The sequence below is a fragment of the Elgaria multicarinata genome, chromosome 13 (assembly GCF_023053635.1).
Source record: "Elgaria multicarinata webbii isolate HBS135686 ecotype San Diego chromosome 13, rElgMul1.1.pri, whole genome shotgun sequence".
NCBI lineage: Eukaryota > Metazoa > Chordata > Lepidosauria > Squamata > Anguidae > Elgaria > Elgaria multicarinata.
Genome location: NC_086183.1, coordinates 13478569 through 13500841, shown reverse-complemented (window position 1 = coordinate 13500841; position 22273 = coordinate 13478569). Strand labels below are relative to the sequence as shown.

At 44.5% G+C, this 22273-nt stretch overlaps 1 protein-coding gene across 5 annotated transcripts in view; it reads right to left on the bottom strand.

Moving 5' to 3' along the window:
• The window catches only part of PHACTR4 (phosphatase and actin regulator 4), a 127231-nt gene that overhangs the window by 50833 nt on the left and 54125 nt on the right, over positions 1-22273 (bottom strand). For 2 of the 5 annotated variants that reach the window (XM_063140236.1, XM_063140240.1), the window contains exon 1: positions 2328-2632. The exons of the other annotated variants lie outside the window; for them this stretch is intronic. In XM_063140236.1, coding sequence (XP_062996306.1) covers positions 2328-2373 — 46 coding nt within the window. In that variant the 5' untranslated portion in view covers positions 2374-2632. Of the gene's footprint in view, positions 1-2327; positions 2633-22273 lie in introns of those variants that run through there. 5 annotated transcript variants of the gene reach the window in all.

Here is a 22273-nt window from a genome sequence, read left to right as displayed (position 1 = left end):
ACCTCTGAGTGTCCCACTTGGTTCATCACCACCAATGGCCTAAAAGGACAAGGGAGGGCAGCCAGGAACCACAGGTGGGCAAAGGATGGGATTGAAAGAGTTCTTTGGGACCTCAGGTTGCCCCATGTCTTTCGTAGGAGTGGGGTTTACTGAGGAATCCAAATCCTCCTCCTCCTCCAAAGAAATCTCCCCTGGGCTTGGTTGGCAGGGAACCTGGTACACACACACACCTTCCAAAGGAGAACAGGCTGCTCTGTTGCCTCTGAGACAAGAAATGTCAAGCAGCATCAGCTGAGATCAGGGGAAAGGCACTTCCTTCAAATCATTCCAAATTAAATTTATTTATTTATTTGTTACATTATTATACTGCCCAATAGCAGTTCACAAAATTAAAGAGCTATATTTCCAAAGATATTAAACATTTGGGTTGAGAATGGCTGTTTTCAACATTTCATATTATGTCAACCGTATCAACAAATGCTGCAGACGCTTATTGCACTTATATACACACATACACGTAACAGGGACAAAAATGGGCTTTATCACTTGTGAAAGCACAATGTGATTTTCAAAATGTAATCCTTGGGGTTACATGGCCATGTTTGCAAAAGCAAAAAACCAGCAAAACAAGAGCATTTCGTGGCGCTTTGAAGACTACAAGGTCTATCGCAGCTTAAGCTTTCATGGACTAGAGATCACTTCAGATGCAAACAATAAATCTCTTTGCCTTAAGGTGCTACTAGATTCCTCTTTACTTTACTACCTGTATCCTTTGCAAATAGAGAAATTACTACTAAACCCACCATGCTAGGAATCACATGGCACACCCACTTCCCACAAAACACACACAAAAGAAGACAAGTTTCTTAAAAATGGGATGGTACATGCAGGGAATTTTTCTTTAAAAAAAAAAATTTACAACAGAAGCCACAGGATTCATGCATGACAAGCTGTAAAATATTTATTTAAAACCTACAAACAGTCACACCCACTACATCAATCGCCACCTTAACTAAAGCCATACACTATCTGTAAAATGAGGTCTGCAGTATCAAGTTAAGGAAAGTCTAATAACAGGTTGGAGCTACTATGGAAAAGTTAGTGGCAGCTACACAGGAAGCCTTAACTACCAGCCTCCTGGTCCAGTACTCTTATAGTAGGAGATTGGCCTGTGACAGGTTGGTTGGACTAGAGAGACTTGAGTTCAAGACTCCACTCAGCCATGAGGCTCACTGGATGGCTTTGGGCCAGTCCCTGACTCTCTCTCAGCCTAAAGCACATCACAGGGTGAGGATAAAATGGAGAGGAGGATCATGTATGCCACCTTGGGCTCCTTGGAGGAAAAGGCAGGATATAAATGTAATGAAAGTAATTAATTAATATACACAGACTGCCAACTGTGCCCTCATTTCCATAGGAGTGGGAAGAGACAACTGACAACACCCCATTGGAAGAATAGTGATAAAACACATGGGAGAGGATTGCTAGCTCTTACATATAAATTTTAAAAAACCAAACCCAATCCCAAGCCACACACTTCTTCCTAGATACCAAGGCTACTGGGTTGGGGGCAACTTACCCCAGGTCCCCAAAAATCAAGGGGGGCTGCCTCAGCTTTTTCATGTACTGCTCTGGTCCTGCCACATTGCTCACCAGAGGCCCACACTTATATGGGTCCTCCTTGGGAGCCCTGCTGATGTCCCCTACATCCCCTCTGCCCCAGGTGCCATAAACCTTCTGGGCGGCTCTGCTTCACATTTGAACTTGTTCTCTTCCCCCTCGCTCCCAAATAAACCCACGTACTTTACTTCCAAAACGTAAAGTTTCAGATGCAATTTAAAACAAAAGCAAAAAAACAGAAAGCGAGCGTGTGCCAACAAATATTAAAATCTCCTGCTAAACATTAGTCCTACTGAGAGGCGTAGCTAGTCAAGCACCTGCTCCTTAGAGCGAAATGTTTCATGCCAGTCAAACACACAACATGTTACTCTGTGCCTTTCACTGAACTCTTTTAAGCCAGCTTTTCCCATCATCTGACCGTTTTGGCAGCAATAAGCAAGATCAAAAAAGACGAACTATGTGGCACCGAAAGAACCCTACAATGCAACAAGTTACACAGTGAAGTGTTTTCCAACCCAAGGATCTTTTCCCGCCCTCTTTTTCTTCTCTTTAAAATGATTACAAAAACAATCCATTCTTGGCCCCTGTGAGAACTGGCAGCCCCTCCAAGCTCAGGGGCAGCAGGTTACACAATCCTACGCACGCTTCAACCTCACCGGCGGTTCTCGCCCTGCCTTCAGTCGCAACTAGACCCCTCCATTACTCACCTGCAGGAGCTGGATTTACCGGTCTGGAGTAGCGCGTCTGCCCCATTATGAGATCCTTCAAAGGAAGCCCAGGGAAAGGGAAATGAAAAACGGAGAGCGTATTCCGAAAGCAGGCATGAGCCTTCCAAAGGTGACAAGTCAACTCCCAAAAAAGTTTCTCGGCTCCCCGGAGTCCGGATGAAAACGGTCAGAACTCAGGAAACAGCCGGAGGTGTCGGCCACTGTGCTGCCCCTCCTGTATTTCCTGTACCCCCGGCCTGGACGCTTGGTGTGATTCTCATAAATACGCTCCCATGCCAGCTCCCTCCAAGGAGAAATGCCTGTCATTCCACAGTGCATACTCCGTTTAGGGCTGGATCTCAGGAAAGGGGAGGAGCCTTCGAGTCACAGAAGCCAAATGATCAAACACCCCCTCGCTCTTTAAAAGCAGGCGTTTAAAAGGCTGGGAGAGGCTGGAACAAGCAGGAGAGGGATCGGAAGACTTCAAACGCTGGACAGCTTATAAACAAGCCGCTACTAATTGCCGTCCTTTCGCTCTTTGAGAAGAAATCTGAGCTTTCTTGGGGGAAAGACACGAGACCACCTGAAATGGATTAGCTATCCCTTGCATTCTGAATCACAGCGGCTAAAAGAGTGGTAAAAACACACAGGGGTGAGAATTCTCATCCTCTTTAACTGGTTGCAAAGACAGAACCAAGAGGTGGTTCCTTATTCCAGACTCATCAACGCAGAGAATGATCGCATGTGGATTTGTTCACATCTGTCTTCTGCCTGGGAAATGAAATCCAGCAGGCACTATATACTCTATGTGCCCAAGCAGGATCTATTTGAGTCTCTCCGCTTTCTGTCCCTTATATTATCATCACCGCCTTTCCCCGCTTATACAGTTGAATCAAGGAGAAAGTTGTAATTGAGTAATATCAACTGAATTTTAAACGCACAGTTTTAGCTTCTTGTTATGACTTCTAAGACAATGTGAACTGCCCAGAGAGCTTTGGCTATGGGGTGGTATACAAATGCAATAAATAAAATAAATAAATAAATAAATGCAATAAGGGGGATGCAAAAAATTTAAAATCTCTACCTTCAATCCTATTTACCACCAAATAAAGGTGATAGAAAGGCAAAGATTGCCAAGCCGGTCCATGAGAAAAAAAGTTAATAAGGCCGACCAAAATTCCACAAAGATGTGCAAGCTTTTGAGTTCTCCAGAACTCTTCATCAGGCTAGATGGTCCAAAAAGCCTGCTGACATTTTGGTTGGTGCTAATAAAGGTTTTCACCAAAGTAAGGTTTCGCAAGACCCAGTTCACATGTAATGACAACCCAAAGTCTAGGTTGTCATTGAATCATGGGTTGTCGTTATGTGGAAACCTTGCACTATGGTTTAATTGTTGTTAAACAAATAACCCAGAGTTCACAACCTAGCAACAACCTATGGGATCTCTTCCTGCGTGGTTTGTGGTTCACCCATAGTTCATAGAATCATAGAACAGTAGAGTTGGAAGGGGCCTATAAGGCCATCGAGTCCAACCCCCTGCTCAATGCAGGAATCCACCCTTAGTTAAACTATAGTGGAAGATTAACAACTAACAACAACTCACAATTCAATGATAAGCCATACTCAAACCATACTTTGGGTGCTCATTACGTGCGAATCAGGCCCAAAGATTGTTGCCACCCACCCACCCAGGAAAACAGATGAACTGCAGCATGTTCCAGAAACAGATCCAAAACAAAGGACACTTTTATTTATTTATTTATTTATTTAATGTTTTTATACTGCCCCCAATAGCCAAAGCTCTCTGGGCAGTTCCATAAATTCCTCTTATGAAAAAAAAAAAGTTTCAAAACCTCAAGAATGATGTTAAAATTCAAGGTTTTCTACCTTGGTTAGGTTGCATAGAGTGATAATTAAAGGTTTATTTAAACAGTGGCATTGATTCATTCATTTAGTTCTTATGTACAAGCCTAGAGGTGAATAACATGTACCATATATAAAGGAAATGTGAGCTTGAATGGCATATCTAATTTGCATGGTTTGCTGTACATAATAATCCCGTTGGGCCCATAAGCTTACAAAACTTAAACTCAATTAATTGGGCTAGCCAAGGGAATAGTTTCACTCTTGAATGCAGTATGTGGTGGTGTTACATCAAAACAGCACACGTTTATCAAGACCTTGTGCAACTTAGGGTAATACATGGGAGACGGGAGTTCCCCTGATACCTGAAGCCACTCCATTGCCCATGATCTGCCCATAATTTAATTCCCGCCATTCTGAAACATTGATATAAACAATGGGCGAGCATCTGTCACTGAACACTCCTAAGGAGATGGCCTGTGTGTTTTCGTGAATTGCTCCATAAGATTAAGTTCGTTAAAGTGTGGAAAAGATATATGGGGGGCAGGGGGAATTCCACTCCTCTAACTTCGGAACGTACTCCAATCGCTGAGTGAGTTTGCTTTTCCTCCTAGAAGAGATTCCCGACTTTGTAAATGGATAAAATCTCTATTCTAGATTCCGTGACAGCTTCAGCTACGCCTCGCTTCCACAAGGCTTAGAAATGCAAATTATGGGCAAGCAAAGCACTCCGCTTCATCAAGAGTTTCCACTCAGAGCCCAACATTTGGGAAAGCCTTTAGTGCACCATCCCCCAGAAGGATTCAAAGTCCAAAGGTAGCAATGCTTAAGTTCTGTGAGTCAGCAGATAAGACAGTTCTCTGACTTAGGGAAGAGTCCAGGAGAGCATATTTCCGCAGCCAAAAGGGATGATTAAAAAAAAAAGATAAATGACTGCTCAGTAAATTGATGAAGACTGTCTAATAGCCCATTCTCAGATAACACTGGGCACTATTTAGCATAAGGCACAATGAAGTTTTCACTGCTAAGGTACAAGTTAAAGCTATAGTTGAAGGGCAGGCAACCTGGTGCCCTCCAATTGTTTTGGATATAATTTCCATAAACCCTTACTTTTGGTCATGCTGTCTGGGGATGATGGGCATTGTAGTCCAAAAATAAGCTCCACCAAAACAGGTGGGATGCATTTCCATGGGCCCAGCACTATCCAGCCTGCAGTATCATAAACATCACCGTTACGATTACTGAATGTATGCATTGCTCCCTACTCCAAAAAGTAGCCTCGAAGCGACACACACACACACAAATACCCTCTGGATATTTTGGACTACATCTCCCAGCATTCCTCAACATGAACTATGCTGGGTCCGGCTGACAGGCATTGAAATCTAAAACATCTGAAGGGTGCAAGGTTGGAGTAGGCTGGTTTGGGACTTTAAAGGCTAAAACTGGCACTTTAAGCTGGGCTCAGAAACAAACGGGCCGCTAGTGTAACTGGTGTAGAATGGGTGTAATGTGTCCCCCATGCTTGGTTCCCACCAGCTCCAATATTCTGTACTAATCACAGTTTCCAAACAGTCTTTAAATGTGGTCATACATAAGAGTGCATTACAGTAATTCATTCTGGATGTAACCAGAGCATGTACTACTGAGGCCATGCCTACTTTCCAGAACTAGGGCCGCAGCTGACGAACCAGCCAAAGGTGGTCAAAAGCACTCCTGCCTTCCCATACCACCTGCACCTCCATAGAGAGTGCCAGGTTCAATGGAAACGCAGGACTCTGCATTTTACTGGGATGTGAAGCAGCCCTGGTAGAAGCCCATTGCAGACATACCAGTTCTCCCCCTGGTTCAACGTGATGTATATTTGGAGGAGCCAGAGAGAAAATTACCCTTGCCAGATATCCAAATATCAAGGGCAGCCCCACGTTTTGGGAATCAAAGACATATTGAGTGGTCTCCCACAAGTGCACTGTAGGATAGAATTTCCATTACCACCTAAAATAACTTGCAGCTTAAAATAATGAGGCTCAACTTCAGATGTGAAGGATAAGCACATTTATTTCAATAGGAGCAGCAAGGTCGAATGTGGTCAATAGAACAAGAGCAGCTTGCGCTGCAGGGAAGGTCAACCTTTGAATCCCCCTTAGCAAACATGAATAAGGTCGGCTGTGTTGCGAAGAGACCACGGAATTTAAACAGGAAGAGCTGGGTTCAAAACTAAGCCATAGGTTTATAGCAGGGTGCCCAACCTTTCTGGCCCCGAGAGCTGCATTAGGCGTCAGCAGGGGGCCTGGGGGCTGCACCTATCCCCACATGCGCATGCACACACAATTGCTGGAGTTGTGGGGTGGGAGGCTGTATAGGGGGTTGCTGAAGGAGGGGGAATCCAAACAGCCATCAATCATTCATTCATTACATTTCTAAACTGCCCAATAGCCAAAACGCTCTGGGCAATTTACAAAGGTTAACCCCTTAAAAATACAACGCAGTACCATAATGTAACACTATTTGCATACAAAAATATAAAACAATTTTGTACAACCAACAATAAAAAAAATCCCAGGACCTGTTGAAAATCTTATCGTATGCTGTCAAATGCCTAGAAGTAGAAAGAAGTCTTGTTCTGGCACAAGAATGATAACAAGGTGGGCCTTGCCGGGGAGAGTGTGACATATTTTTTTTTTTTTTGCAGGGGCTGGGGGGGGTCACCACCAAGAAGGCCGTCTCTCTACTTGTCATCCTCTAAGCCTCCCTCAGAGGAGGCACTTGGAAGAGGGCCTCAGGTGAAGATCGTAACGTAGAATAGTTTCATACCGGGCGAGGCGCTCCATCGGGTATTGCAGCCTTTCATTGCTGCTTTCGGCCGCCATTAGCAGCACAGAAGCAGCTACACCAGATCACAGGGAGGGGGAAGGAGACTTTCACACACACACCCAGCAACCTTGACAGACATTGCTGCTTTCGTACAGCTTTAGTGACCTCCCCCACCTTGAGACCTTGACTAGCATTGCTTCTTCCGTGCCATCATTAGCAGTGTGGAAGCCGTGATGCTAATCAGCAGAGGAGGGATTCAGTGGGGCAAGCACAGCAGATTGTGGACCCTTGATTTATAGGGCGGCCGGTCATGTTCGCTGCACCGTATTGCAACAGCTGAGGTAGGAATAACAACAATCTCCCTCAATAAGAGGTGTTACGACGAACGAGATGGGGAAAATGTTGCTACCTGTCTGACGCCTCAGGGAAAGGATAGGCTGCACCTTTAAAGACATCTAGGTAAAAATACTTCAGTGTAAAATTAAACGTCCCTTGAGCATACAGAGACAAAAAAAAAGTCAGAACTTGGTTCTTGTACTCTGTGCAGGGCAGCCCAAGAACAGTTATTATTATTATTATTATTATTATTATTATTATTATTATTATTAATTTATATAGCACCATCAATGTACATGGTGCTGTACAGATAACACAGTAAATAGCAAGACCCTGCCGCATAAGCTTACAATCTAATAAGTTGTAGTAAACAATAAAGAGGGAAGGAGAATGCAAACAGGCACAGGGAAGTGTAAACAGGCACTGGGTAGGGTGAAGCTAACAGTATAGAGTTAGAACAAACTCAATATTTAAAAGCTATAGGGAAAAGAAAAGTTTTTAGCTGAGTTTTAAAACCTGTGATTGAGTTTGTAGTTCTCAAGTGTTCTGGAAGAGCGTTCCAGGCGTAAGGGGCAGCAGAAGAAAAAGGACGAAGCCGAGTAAGGGAAGTGGAGGACCTGGGGCAGGCGAGAAGCATGGCATCAGAGGAGCGGAGAGCACGAGCGGGGCAATAGTGTGAGAGGAGAGAGGAGAGATAGGCAGGAGCTAGACTGTGAAAAGCTTTGAAGGTCAACAGGAGAAGTTTATATTGGATTCCGGAGTGAATTGGAAGCCAATGAAGAGATTTCAGAAGTGGAGTGACATGGTCAGAGCGGCGGGCCAAGAAGATGATCTTAGCGGCAGAGTGGTGGACAGAGACCAGCAGACTGATGTGAGACGAAGGAAGGCCAGAGAGAAGAAGGTTGCAGTAGTCCAACCGAGAGATAACCAGTGCGTGAACGAGAGTCTTGGCAGAAGAGACAGACAAAAATGGTCGAATCCTGGCAATATTATACAGGAAGAAGCGACAGGATTTAGCTACTGCCTCGATATGAGGAGTAAAGGAGAGCGAGGAATCAAATATAAAGCCAAGACTACGGGCTTCCTTGTAGCGTGACATCGTTGACAGTAAGAGAGAATGAGAGGTGAGGAGAAGGTTTAGGAGGAAAAACAAGCAGTTCAGTTTTTGCCATATTAAGTTTCAAACGACGATGAAGCAGCCTGGCTGAGATATCTGAAAGACTTGCCAAGAACAGTATTCCAAGAGCTACACTCAACAAAGAGCAGAGATGGTCCTCATAGAACTGGTCCGCCCTAAACCAGCACATTATGTGGGCACTCCAAAAGTCTGCCCTGGAGTGGGTAACCTGCAGCCTTCTGGATTTGTTGCACTAAAACTCCCACCACCCATGACCATTGGCCACTATGGCTGGAGCTGATGAGAGATGTAGTCCAACATTATCTGGAGAGCCACAGGGTGCACTCTTATTCCATAACCTTCTGGTAACATTTCAAGATGCTCAGAAATCCAGAACAACTTGGGCCCCAAATCTCTTCCCTATATCTTATTGGAACCACTAAGATCACTCTCTTCATGTAACATGTTTGGACATCAAGGCCAACACAGGTATTCCTTCTCCGTGAGCCCCCGCCAAAGGAAGTGAGGCAGGTGGCTACCAGGAAAAGGGCCTTCTCTGCTGTGGCACCCCAGCTCTGGAATGAGCTCCCTAGAGAAGTTCGCCTGGCACCTACGTTATACTCTTTTCGACGCCAGGTGAAGACCTTTTTACTTTCCCAGTATTTTAACAGTGTATCATCTTAGTCTTTTAACTTTGCTGTTTTAAAGCTGAATTTTAAATCTGTATAAATCTCTGCACTGCTGCTCATGCTTTCTGAGAATAAGCAAACTGTAAAAACCCCTTTTTAACAGAATGAAGACCACGTAAGAGAAGTTAAGACTGACTTAAAAACAGAAACAGTACCATATACTTTCGATGCTTATCGCTTCGTTAATTTAGAAGCACATACAAGTGTTCTCCATGGAGTCCTTTACAATATTATTAAACTGAATTTATGCCTTGCCATTCAAGAAGCTGAAGGCAGCTAATCATCAAGTCAACATCTCAAGACATCAGTCAAGTAAACAAACACCGTTTGAAATACAATCCAAATAACATTTTCACTATAAATAGAGAACTGGCATAGACATGACAATAATCCCAGCCGATGGAAAGTTACAATGGGTTTCTGAATGCTTTTCTAAAGTAATAAAAGGGTGGGAGCTTGTATAGTTTGGGTGAGGTCTTTGGGTTTTGTGTTGAGGCAGATCTTCCTGGATAGTTTGTCTCAAAAGTATAGGGGCACAACAGAGAAAGCTGGGCAATCCTCCCACCCTGGTTGCTCCAACTGAATGCCTAACAAAACTCCGATTGTTTCCCATAGGAATCCATTCCCAAGGATAGCTGGAAAGGTGAGATCAGAGATAATGTGAGATCAGAGATACTTAGGAAGGGCCATTCCAACTGTCCTTAGGGATGGTTGGGTACCAGGCTCCATCAATCAGTATGCCTAAGGATCCAGGAATAGGGGCTCTTCTTCATATTCACTATTCCGGTCAATATCTCGCCTTGCAGCTTCAGGATCACACAAATTCATACCCCATTCCCACAGCCAGGGGCGTTGCTAGGCACTTAAAATATCCAGGTCCTTAGGACTCAAATCTGCATAAAATCTGCATGTGCTAATTTACATCCATATATCCAAATTTAGGGGGGGGGATAGGATTGATGTAAATTCCACAGGAGACAAAGCCAGCTAATTTATCTCAAATAAAATAAATTCTTCAATTAATTGCACTCTGACCCAGATCATCCCATACCAATGGAAAACATTTTTAATAAGTTTAATTGCCATGGATGGAAAGTATTTTGGGGGGAGGGGGTGTTGCAGCATATGCAAAGGGGAGAGTTAAAACTTCCCTCCCCAGCTGTAATCCCCCTTGAAAAATGGAAATTAAGCTGTTGGGGGGGGGGAACCTTTCTGTTGACACCAATGGACACTGAAGGCTCTGTGGAATAGGTATGGGGCAGGAGACTCCATGGGCCCAGCAATGCCCCAGCCCACAGCTACATCCCACTGACATCACCTTCACGCTCTCCATGAGCCCTTGGGTCAAGAGCCCCAAAAGATTGCTCACGCTCATCACCCAGCACGGGAAGCTGTGAAGTACTGGCCCACCTTCTGCCTAGCCATGCCTAGAGGCAAAATTTTACCCCAGCAACTTGCCCTCTCTCCCCACAATCCGCTACCCCAATAGCAAAAAGGCAAGTACTGTATGAGCATGGACTGGAACCAATGGCTCCATTCTCAGCTAAATACTGCTGCATAAGCCACAGCATGGTTGCACTTGATGCTTGAAGCGCAATATATCATTGGTGTATCTGCTACTCTCTATAACATGGACTCGGACATTCTTCGCCCCCACCCCATTGCAACGCGTAATCTTCAGTGACTCGAAAATTCATGGTCCATGAATCAACCACCGCAGAGTGAATGCGGGAGAATCGTGTGTTTTTTCTCCGCCCAATCCAGAGCTGTCAGTTCCAGATGAGCGACAATGGGCCAATTGCTTTACGGCCATCTTGGCTGCAGGGACCCCACAAATTAGATAAAAGGAGATCCAAATTGGAAAGAGATAAAAACGTCCAGATGAATGGATCAGCACTGGATTTATAAACATTCCTGGAGGAAGCTCAAAGCTTGGAGAGGTAGAAGCAATAGCATTCTGAACATTCTTAAATACTTTTGCTCTGTTTCATCAGGTTCTGCGCGCACGCACACACCTCCCTTGCAAATGCTAACTATGAGGTTTTTAACCTACACAGACTTTTCTGCTTGTTTTTGTATTTCGCTACAGGACCGCTTCCCATGTTCAGATTACGTGATTCACCTGCACACAACCTGTGGACATATAGAGCAGCCTACCCTAACCTGATGCCAGGTTGGGGAACACTGATACAGAGTATGTGACATGAAACGTGAGGAAAGATGGGGCTTCTGCTTATTTCCTACAGAAGACCCATGACTGATGGACTCATTTCTACTTATTTGTTCTGCTCCCCCAGCATCATCACCACTTTAAAGAAATAGGATGCGGCCATACTGCAAAAGCCGGAGAGTATTTTGTTTGGATCCTGAAGGAAAGAGACAACTTCTCTTAAGGGCAGCACAACTTGAAATTTCGCAAAAAGCACCTACTAGATGTTTGAAGAAAAGCCTTTAATATTTTTACATCAATAGTGGTATAGGAAACATTCCCTATTACAGAGGCTTTCCAAAAACAAGCTTAAGGCCCATCAGTACTGTAAAAATCTAGACTTACAGAGATTGATTTCAATGGTAAGCACATGCCTTGCACACAGGCATTACGGGGCAGGCAATGGTCCACATGCCTACCCCATGAATCAAAAGATCCAAATCTCTACAACATCATCAACAGCATATTTATTTCTTACCCACTTCTCCCTCTGGATCGATGCAGGGAACAACATTAAATACAACAATACAATACATAAAACTGGTTAAAAGAGCATATAAAACTGATACAATATTAAAATAACAATCATAACATTTTAAAATTCTTAGGTTTAAAATTCATCTGGGTAGGCCTGCTGGAAGAGATCAGTCTTTACATTCAGCTCCCTTGTTTATTTATGTTATTTTTATTTATGTATTTATGTATATCCTGCCTTTTCCCCTCTTGCAAGGAACCCAAGGTAGCTTACACAGTCCTCCTCTCCACTTTTTCCTCACAACAACCCTGTGAGGTAGGTTAGGCTAAGAGTCCGTAACTGGCTCAAAGTCACCCTATGAGCTTCATGGCCAAGTGGGGACTAGAACCCAGATCTCCTATGTCCCAGTCCAACACTTTAACCACTACACCACACTGGCCCTCCTTACACCTAGAAACCAGAAAATCCATCTGAATAAACTGAAGCACAACCAGTCATTCAACGCAGAAGTGAACCAGACTTACCACTGCTTTACTTAGATGCACTTTTCAAATTTTTGCAGATGCTACAGCTTTGTAACACACACACACACACACACACACACACACACACACACACACTCACACTCTTCTCGGTCTCATTAAAATATAGATGTTTAACCTTTGTAGACAGTAGGAGTGCCAGGCTTGCACATTGTCTCACATACCCCTTCCACCAACTCATCCCAGAGAGAGCATAGGTAAATATTTTGACTGCATTCATGAGCTTCAAAACGTCAAGAATGCCAGGCTGAGATTCCGCAAGTTCTTATACCACTGCTTCTAGCCTGGCAAAAGAGACCTTTGAACTAGATTCCAGGAAGCATAAAGAATGGTGACCTGGAGAAAAAAACCCATACTAGAAGGATAGTTTGAAATTACACAAGGCTGAAATATAGAAAGTGATATCATTTGGGCACTTTAGCTCAGGTCACAGGATGGGAGTACCCAGAACGATCATTGACTTTATAAACACACATGATAGTCCCTGGAGGTGCATATAATCACATACACATTCTTCTGTTCAGAAGTATGTTTACATTGAAAATACCCATCTTGTAATTCTTCTTGCAAGGCCACAAGTGTCTAAACTTCAGATACCTTTCATTTGCCAGGGCCAGGGAAATGACAGTCAAATAGAGATACAATAAGGATCTGCAAGTCAGGAGGTGCAAGTGAGTGTTCAAAGTGGTTGGCTGAATTCACACATGCCACCCAGTTAGGTATGGGGGAAGAAAATCCAATAGAAACGTTACATCTAAGCTATGGTTGGTTATAGGACAGTATTACCGGATATAATAATGATTAAAATCTAATCACACACAATCCAGATTTTAATGTCCTAAATATACAGTCAGGTGTTGTTTTTCCAAATGGCAAACTGGTTGTTAATTTTAATACGGTATCAATCTCTGTTTGTGTCTAACTTGGCCCCAAATCAAGAGAAGAATTCCCCCTGCTTGCTAGGCCCCTTCTTCAACAGTACTTTCCTCCAAATACTTGGCTTTTGGATTCCGTTCTTCAAATGGATTACAAGGGTTTATTTTTTAGAGGAAATAAGCCCTCTACCAAGCAGGAAACTCGTAAGGCTTCCCTGAACCTTCTGGAGGAGCAAGATAGTCAGACAAACCACACCCAAGATTTCGTCAATCAGAAGGTACAAAGATGTGTTTCCAGAAGCTAAACATCTGGGAGGCAGTGTGCACAGCGCAAAGAGAAGTAGCTATCTATTCTGGACCAAGGAACACCACCACAGCATGGCAAGGTGGCAAGCGACAAGAGTCCATGACACTTTGCAAATACAGAAAAGGATTAAAAAAAATGGAGAAAGATTAAAACCTTGGAAGCAATGCCTTCTCCTCCTGGGTAATCTATGGAGGCCTGCCTCTGAAGCAAAGCTCAAACACCTAATCTACACCAAGCAGGATATTGCACTATGAAAGAGCCACACTACTGCTCTTCCTGTATAATATTGCCAGGATCCGACCATTTTTGTCTGTCTCTTCTGCCAAGACTCTCGTTCACGCACTGGTTATCTCTCGGTTGGACTACTGCAACCTTCTTCTCTCTGGCCTTCCTTCGTCTCACATCAGTCCGCTGGTCTCTGTCCACCACTCTGCCGCTAAGATCATCTTCTTGGCCCGCTGCTCTGACCATGTCACTCCACTTTTGAAATCTCTTCATTGGCTTCCAATTCACTCCAGAATCCAATACAAACTTCTCCTGTTGACCTTCAAAGCTTTTCACAGCCTAGCTCCTGCCTATCTCTCCTCTCTCATCTCACACTATTGCCCCGCTCGTGCTCTCCGCTCCTCTGATGCCATGCTTCTCGCCTGCCCAAGGACCTCTACTTCCCTTACTCGGCTTCGTCCTTTTTCTTCTGCTGCCCCTTACGCCTGGAACGCTCTTCCAGAACACTTGAGAACTACAAACTCAATCACAGCTTTCAAAACTCAGCTAAAAACCTTTCTGTTCCCTATAGCTTTTAAATATTGAGTTTGTTCTGACTCTATACTGTTTAGCTTCACCCTACCCAGTGCCTGTTTACACTTCCCTGTGCCTGTTTGCATTCTCTTTCCCTCCTTATTGTTTACTACAACTTTATTAGATTGTAAGCCTATGCGGCAGGGTCTTGCTATTTACTGTGTAATCTGTACAGCACCATGTACATTGATGGTGCTATATAAATAAATAATAATAATAATAATGAAGTGCACTGACAACTGTTGGGGCCCATTGACAAATACCATAGACCGCTATGTCCTGCTTGGTGTGGCTCCTGCCTTTTATATACCACTTTCATACTGTAATATCCTGCTTGGTGTAGATTAGGCCAGAGTGCGGCTATTAGAAAGATCTTACCTCATCTCTTTTTTTTTAACCAAATTTTATCAGGTTGGCTTTGCACAGTAGTTTCATCATGTTTGCTTTTGTATTTGCATCTGCATTTTTAATGCGTTAGCTTTGTATTGTTGTGGTTTTTTAGATCTTGTATTTTATTGTCTTATTTTAAAATAACAGCATGATACTGACAGAATCTGTTTTATAGGCATTTTAAAGTACAACTCACTACTACCACCACCGCTGCTAATAATAATAATATCAGGAATTGAAACCAGGATTGAAGGTAGCTTCAGCCGCAGGTTTACAAGGGAAGCCTGGTTTATATTGACCATTACTTTGCATCCATCCACCTGGAATTTGAAGCCATGGTTAACATCGCGAAATGAGAGAGGAAGAGGAGTTGGGAGGAAGCATGTGTTCACAGGACTGTCCCTCTTTGCAACCCATGATTTCCTAAGAGCCACCAATAGATCTCCTCTCAACTGCTTGACACATCTTACTTACACCAATATGAATCCTATCCTATATCCTCACTTAATACTCAATTCACCTACACATTGTGTCCAGGGAGATTCAGAGTTTGGGAATCCAACCATGTTTGCTCTTTTGGCTTAGCTATGTAAAGTTGAATAAAAGCTCTTTGGTTTAGCTTTTGGGAAACCAGCAACATATACAAGCACCTGCCCTATTTCATTTTCTAACTGGACTAGAAAGCTGCTTGTTAAAATGCAAAGCATACACAAGCTTAGCAGCTGATCCCTTTGGGAAGACTTTGGCCACCACCAGTAAGTCATTGAAAAGAACTTTTCAAAAGAGAGACTGGTGAAACCTTTTTTTTTTTTTTCATTCTGAAAAGAGGAATTCAGGGACAAAAATGCTTTCCTCGTTTCATTCTGAACATTAAAGGCTCTGGACTTTCACAGTAGTTTACTGACTTCTCCCAGACACACACAATGTGCTATTTGCTCGGCTTCCATACGAGCACGGATCTGAAGGTAGTTACAGGTTTGACTTCCTTGCACATTGCACCAGTATAAATTTTGAAATCATTCATGAATAAATGTTTGCCCAAAGACAGCAGTAGCTCAGAAGAAACCCTTCCAGTTTAACAGCCTTCCAGTTCAAGTCACGACAAGCCCAACAGTACATCTGCCCGAGAATTACGAACATTACTAAACTGTGCCATCTCAGGGCCGATCTGGTTCCCTGATTTGTGTCATGAGTCACTTCCCAATGCCAGCTCTCCAAGCTCCAGTAGAACCCGCAGTTTGACTCCTTGCATGGAAACTCCACATCTTGAGGACCTGTGCAAATCAGGTAATCTGCAGATTGATCCAAAAGACAGCACTGTCTTTAGTCATGTCCCTTGCCACACTAGTATTGCCTGACAGCAACAAGTAGCAAAGGGGATTGAATATATTCTTTTCAGACTGTGGGTTGGGAACCAGAGGGGCCATGAGACACATATGCCAGAGCTACAAAGGATTGGACTCTGGCAGTTACCCCCTGCCACTGCAAGCATCAAATGCTGGCCTCCTTCCCCATGACCATGGTTGGGAACTTTGAAAGCAGAAGCCGGAGGAAGGAACTGCTCAGTTCCTGTCCCTTGACGCCTAGAGCAGCCAAGTGAGGCACGTTATGAGATAAGAGGATGATGAAAGGAAGGCGGGACGCTTGCTAGAACAACCTTTAGGAGCATAGGAAGCGGCCTTATATTGAGTCAGTCCATAGGTCCATCTAGCCCAGTATTGTCGACACCGAATGACCACAGCCCTCCTGGGCTTCAGGCAGACATTTTTCCAGCCCTACTTGGAGATGTTTAGCCTGAAGAAGAGAAGATTGAGGGGAGACATGATCGCATTCTTCAAATACTTGAAAGGTTGTCACACAGAGGAGGGCCAGGATCTCTTCTCGATCCTCCCAGAGTGCAGGACACGGAATAACGGGCTCAAGTTACAGGAAGCCAGATTTCAGCTGGACACCAGGAAAAAGTTCCTGACTGTTAAAGCAGTACGACAATGGAATCAGTTACCTAGGGAGTTTGTGGTCTCTCCCACCCTAGAGGCATTCAAGAGGCAGCTGGACAACTATCTGTCAGGGATGTTTTAAGGTGGATTCCTGCTTTGAGCAGGGGGTTGGACTTGATAGCCTTGCAGGCCCCTTCCAACTCTACTATTCTATGGTTCTATGCCGGGGATTGAACCAGGGACCTTCTGCATGCAAAGCAGCTGCTCTATCACTGAGCCACAGCCCTCTAGCCCCAGTTCTCCTAAAGATCCATTTATCCTGCTCTACATCTACACATTGCTGGGTAGCAACAAGATGCATGCTTGTGTATGTGAGAACCAGTGCTTGAATTATTGGAGGGTTACCTTTTGTGACCACCCCCTTAACTACTATTTTTAGAAAGCTATGGGGGAGCACAATTTTGACAAAAATCTGAAGGGAGTCAGGAGTGGACCTTGGAAGTTTTATTAAGCCCCAGCCCCACCTCGGAAACTTTCCTTCCATAATTCAAGCATTGATGAGAAGCTCAACTCACTCAGTGCCAAAGAACCTGTTCACTTGGGAGGTACCACAACTTAGGGCCTTGCTAGACGAGGCCTTAGCGTGCTGTGAGGCCTGGTTTCCCTGCTGTGCGTCCAGACGACGCACAGGAGAATCCGGGGTCAAGGCGCACTGAAGCCTCCTTGAACGCACCATAAACGAAGTCGCTTATGGCGTGCCTTTTCCGCAGCCCCGGCCTGAGGAACGTCTAGCAAGGTCCGTGGCTTTTTGCGGCTACTCGCTTACTCACGACACAGGGGACGGCGAGGAAGGGCGAAGGGCGACACAGGGGATGGCGAGGAAGGGCGGAGGGCGACACAGGGGACGGCGAGGAAGGGCGGAGGGCGACACAGGGGACGGGGACGGGGAGGGAGGGCGGGGAAAGAGTGGGCAGGAGGCATGGGAGGGGATCAGGAGCGGATGGGGGGGGCTTAATTAAAAGAAAACCCACCTACCTTGTCCGGAGTCTTCGACGCTATAGGGCTTCCGCAGTCCCTGCGCATCAGCCATCTAGGAGGTGGGGCGGTGCGCGTTAAAGTTAGTGCGCCGCCTCCCCACCGGCTTATCCGGCAGGGTCTAGCAAGGCCCTTAGTGACGCAGCATATGTTTTGCATGCAAAAGGTCCCAGGTTCAACCCGACATCTCTAGTTAAAAGACATGTCATCCATGCCAGGTGATGGGGGAAAACGTGGGAGAACTGGGACTAGAATAGACAAACCTTCTCCAGCCCGGCAACCTCCAGATGTGATGGACAACAACTCTCACCATACTCATGAACCATGCCAGTCCTGGCTGGGGTTGATGGAGGTTGTAGCCCAACACATCTGGAGAGTTCCAGGTTGGAGAAAGCTGGAGTAGACGATACTCACTTGGAGATGGACAAAGAGTACGACTTATTCTAAGGCAGTTTCCTATGCACCTATATATTCATTGGAGAGGCAGTATGAACTCCCCCTCCCTTCTACCACACTGAGGTAGGAAAAAGTGTGAACTGGGCTAGTATGCATCACCCTTTCCCATCTTTTATTTCTTTCTCTTAGAAGAAATCGTGCAAAACGGAGCCTTTGGCCCTTGCACAGAGAGGACAGTTGTTATTTATTACTTCTGTATACCACTCCGTAGTTGAAGCTCTCTGGGCGGTTCAGTGAATTGCTATCTGCATGGTGGAGGAGAGGGGCTCACGCCACTTTGCCATCAGGCTTCCTCAGCACTATTTCCCAGCTGAACGTACAAATCAAGGTATTGCCACAGCGTTGGGGGCAAATTTGGAGAAAGTAGAACACGTTAGAAGGGGGAGGGGCTTCTCAAAGTCCACAAAGTTTGAGAAATATTGGCTCAACATACAACCTTGCAATTCATTTATTTTACTATTTTGTCCGATGCTTTTCAACCGTGAATCAAAAAAGCAATAGTATGTCATTATAAAACAATAAACTAGAATGAAAAACATAGCAGCAAAACTACTCCATCGTATCATTCTAAAGAGAGTCAGAACATATGACCAGTCCAAGCACAAACAACAACCCTGCAGCATGGCATGGGGCATGGGGGGGGGGGACAGGAAACTCCACAGGGGAAGGTGTTCCCCAGCCTCGGAACGACTAACCAAGTAGCCCTGTCCCATGCGATCGCTTGTTCCAAGTTCATCCTCTGTGCTTTTAAAATTACAACTCTGAATCCAAAACCTAGACGTTAAACAGATCTCCTGGCCAAACCGTGGTAAAACAAGACAGGAGGGCTTTGCTTGTTTGCATTAACCCCAGAGCCGAATGGAGAAATCTGATGCCTAAGCCAGGTTGATGAGGATCAGCGCTTGTCAAGTATGCTGGCAATGTGGAGGAGGACAAAGGCCCGGCATCATGTGGGCCCAGCCATCATGTGGGCCCAGCCGTTCTGACAATAAAAATAACAGCTGTTTACAATGTCAAGGGCCTTCTGCAGAATAAAAGGAAGCTGGCAAGAGGCGATAACAGGGACCGAAACAGGTAGATGTAGCACTGCATCATGAAAGGAACAGCTGCTACAAACGTTGTCGTCCTTCACCAGATATGGTCTTCCATGCTTCCCGAGTTATTTGGTTTTCCTCTAATCCTCTATCTCACGCTTGCAGCTCTACAAGAACAAAATTCATGAATCTTGTTTCCGGAGTTAGCAAACAGGGGAGGGCGTGGGGTTTTTTTTATCCTTCGTTAAGTGGGCTTTTTAAGCTTTTCCCCAGCAGTTACAGGCACTATGTGGCAGAAGTGAACAAGCAAGTTAACTCTGGTGTTCTAAGGCAGGCAGTCTCTTTTTCTGCATTTACTGAATGCAAAAGAGCGGGCATCTAGTGAGGGGGGGTTCTGCTGTTGGCCTACAAATTCATCTTACACCTTATGACAGCTAGAAAGCAACGGGGCAGGCAGGCAAGCAACAGGTGTGGCATCCGCCAGAAAGGGAGGAGCAGGGCTTTTCGAGGGGAAAGCTGCAGAAAGTTCAAGAAAAAATAGTTTAAAAAAAAGTAAATAACAAATAAAATCAAAATTAAAAACCTAGTCATTGCAATGCTAAACATTCTTTTAAAGACCTGAGAAAGGTGTTCACCTGGCGCCAGAAATGTACCAGGCAAAGCCTGCTTGAAGACAGCATTCCAGATGTGGAGTGCCATCGTTAAGGCCCTGCTCCCAGTCGCTACCCACTACACCTCTGTCAATAGGAACACCCAGAGAAGAGACTCTGACAGTGACCCTGTTAAAGCAGTACGACAACAGAACCAATGACATAGGGCAGCAGTGGGCTTTCCCACACTGGAAGGAGTCAAGAGGCAGCTGGACAGGTAGGCTTCAAGGTGGATTCCTGCACTGAGCAGGGGGTTGGACTCGATGGCCTTATAGGCCCCTTCCAACTCTGCTATTCTATGATTCTATGAAAGCATTTCATGCTGCCCTGGGTCTGTGAGGAATCTCTCCTGGCCAAGCTGACAGCCGAACTGAGCAAAGAGCTAACTGTAGAGCCATGAACTCGTTGAGAGATGGCGGCTTGCCTGAGACAGCCCAAAGTCTCACCCGCCTGCCATATGCAACATGAAGACAGGACATAGGAAGCTGCCTTACAATAAAATAATTAAAATTGGGGGAGGGAATCAAAGTGGAAAATGGAAGAAATCAAATTAAAATTAAAAATTTTAAAAAATCAATGAAGATAGAAACACAGAATGTTGCCTTATAATAATATAAATATATTTGTCTATCGAGCCCAGTATTTCCTATTCTGACTGCCAGTGGCAGCAGCCAGCATCCGGTTCCTCTCACCTGCCCCTTGATCCTTTTAACTGAAGACGTCCAGGATTGAACTTGGGGACATCCTGCCTGCAAGACAAGGGCTTCACTACTGAGCTATGGTCTCTCCCCAGTAACAATGGCCCATCTCATAAGGCAGCCTTCCCCAACCTGGTGCCCGCCACATGTTTTGGACTACAACTCCCATAAGCCCCAGCCAGCATAACCAGTGGTCAGATATCCTGGGAGTTGTAATCTATATGTTTTCAATATGTAAGGCAGAGGACCATTAAGGCAAATGTAAACAACAGGTACAGAGATTTGCTATTAAAAGCCTGGTCAAACAGGACAGACTTGGATGGACATTTAAAAGATATTAACAATGTGGGCAAGTGCATGTATTTAGCAAAAAGCATCACTGCAAAAGAGAGCCTTGCCCAGGTAGACACCCACCTAACTTCTAAGGATGGAGGCATTTGGAGAATAGCTTCAGATCTTAACTGTTCATATGGCAGCCTTTCAAATGCTCTGAGTTCCAGGCAATGGGTCTTTATAACTGAAAGCCAACTCATTTAAAAGGAAAAACAAATAATTCTTCCACGTCTAAGATTGTTCCAATTTGTGCTTCAATCACAAAAGGAACGATTCTCATACGTATCCTATGCACTACAGTTTATGGAACTCTCTTTGTTCCTGGAGATGCACTTGGAGCCCTCTATGATGAGTTTGTGGCACCTTTTAAGACATAGTTGCATTTTTAAAACCTATCTGGATGAGTTGTTTTGGTATTTTATCTCTTGCTGGCTCTTATCTATTTTTATGTGATTATTTTCAATTCCTTAACATTAATATTATTACCTTTTGTATTTTACGTTGTTAGCTGCCTTGGTCATCAGGGCGAGGTACATGTTTTCTAAAAATAAATATATAACGTCACTCCTCTCCCATCCAAACTCATCTGGAAACTACAGACTAATCATGAGTCTACTATCAGCCAAACAAGACTTACGGGTGCATTGTTACATCATAATGCCTACAATCCTTTTTTATACACAACGAAATAGTTTCACAGTTTTTATCTTTGTCCCTCTTCAGACACCACCCTGATGAGCTGGTTTACCATATACTTCTGTCTTTTTAGATGTCTTGCCCAAGGCCTGAATAATCAGGGGTAGGGCAGGGAGCAATAGTCCCCTGGCTTCAAAAGTAGGATTCATTAAAGCAGTCTTAAAACAGATTATTTACCTGCAACTGTAGTTCTTTGTGTGGTCATCTGTGCATTTACGCAGAGTCTGTATGTATGATGCAGAGAGACCATGAAGAAGGAATGAATATTACTAGGGGATCTGTTAACAGAGCTTTCTCCACTTAAAGCCTGGTGGAACCAGGAAGGAATTTCTCCCACACCTTGAATCTGAGTTTCATTTCCCTCCTCGTGGAGGACATCAGGAACTGCCAAATCTCAAAGTGATGGTGTGGTGTGGACTCCCAACCCACTTAACTTTTAATCCTGGCGAGGCCAGATGAATGAGTTTTACTTCATGTACATGGTCTCAACTGATCACACACAATTAGGAAAGAAGTTTTCTTCATATTGGGTTAACTGGTGACATCTCCTGCAGCAATTGCACTAGTTCATTTACAAGCTTTTGGCACTGTGCACTTCATTTACTCTAAACTCACGGCTCATCTTTTAGAAGGTGGCAGGTTTAATTGTTAAAAGAAGTTAATAATGGGGAGGATCTTGTTTTCTAGGGGTT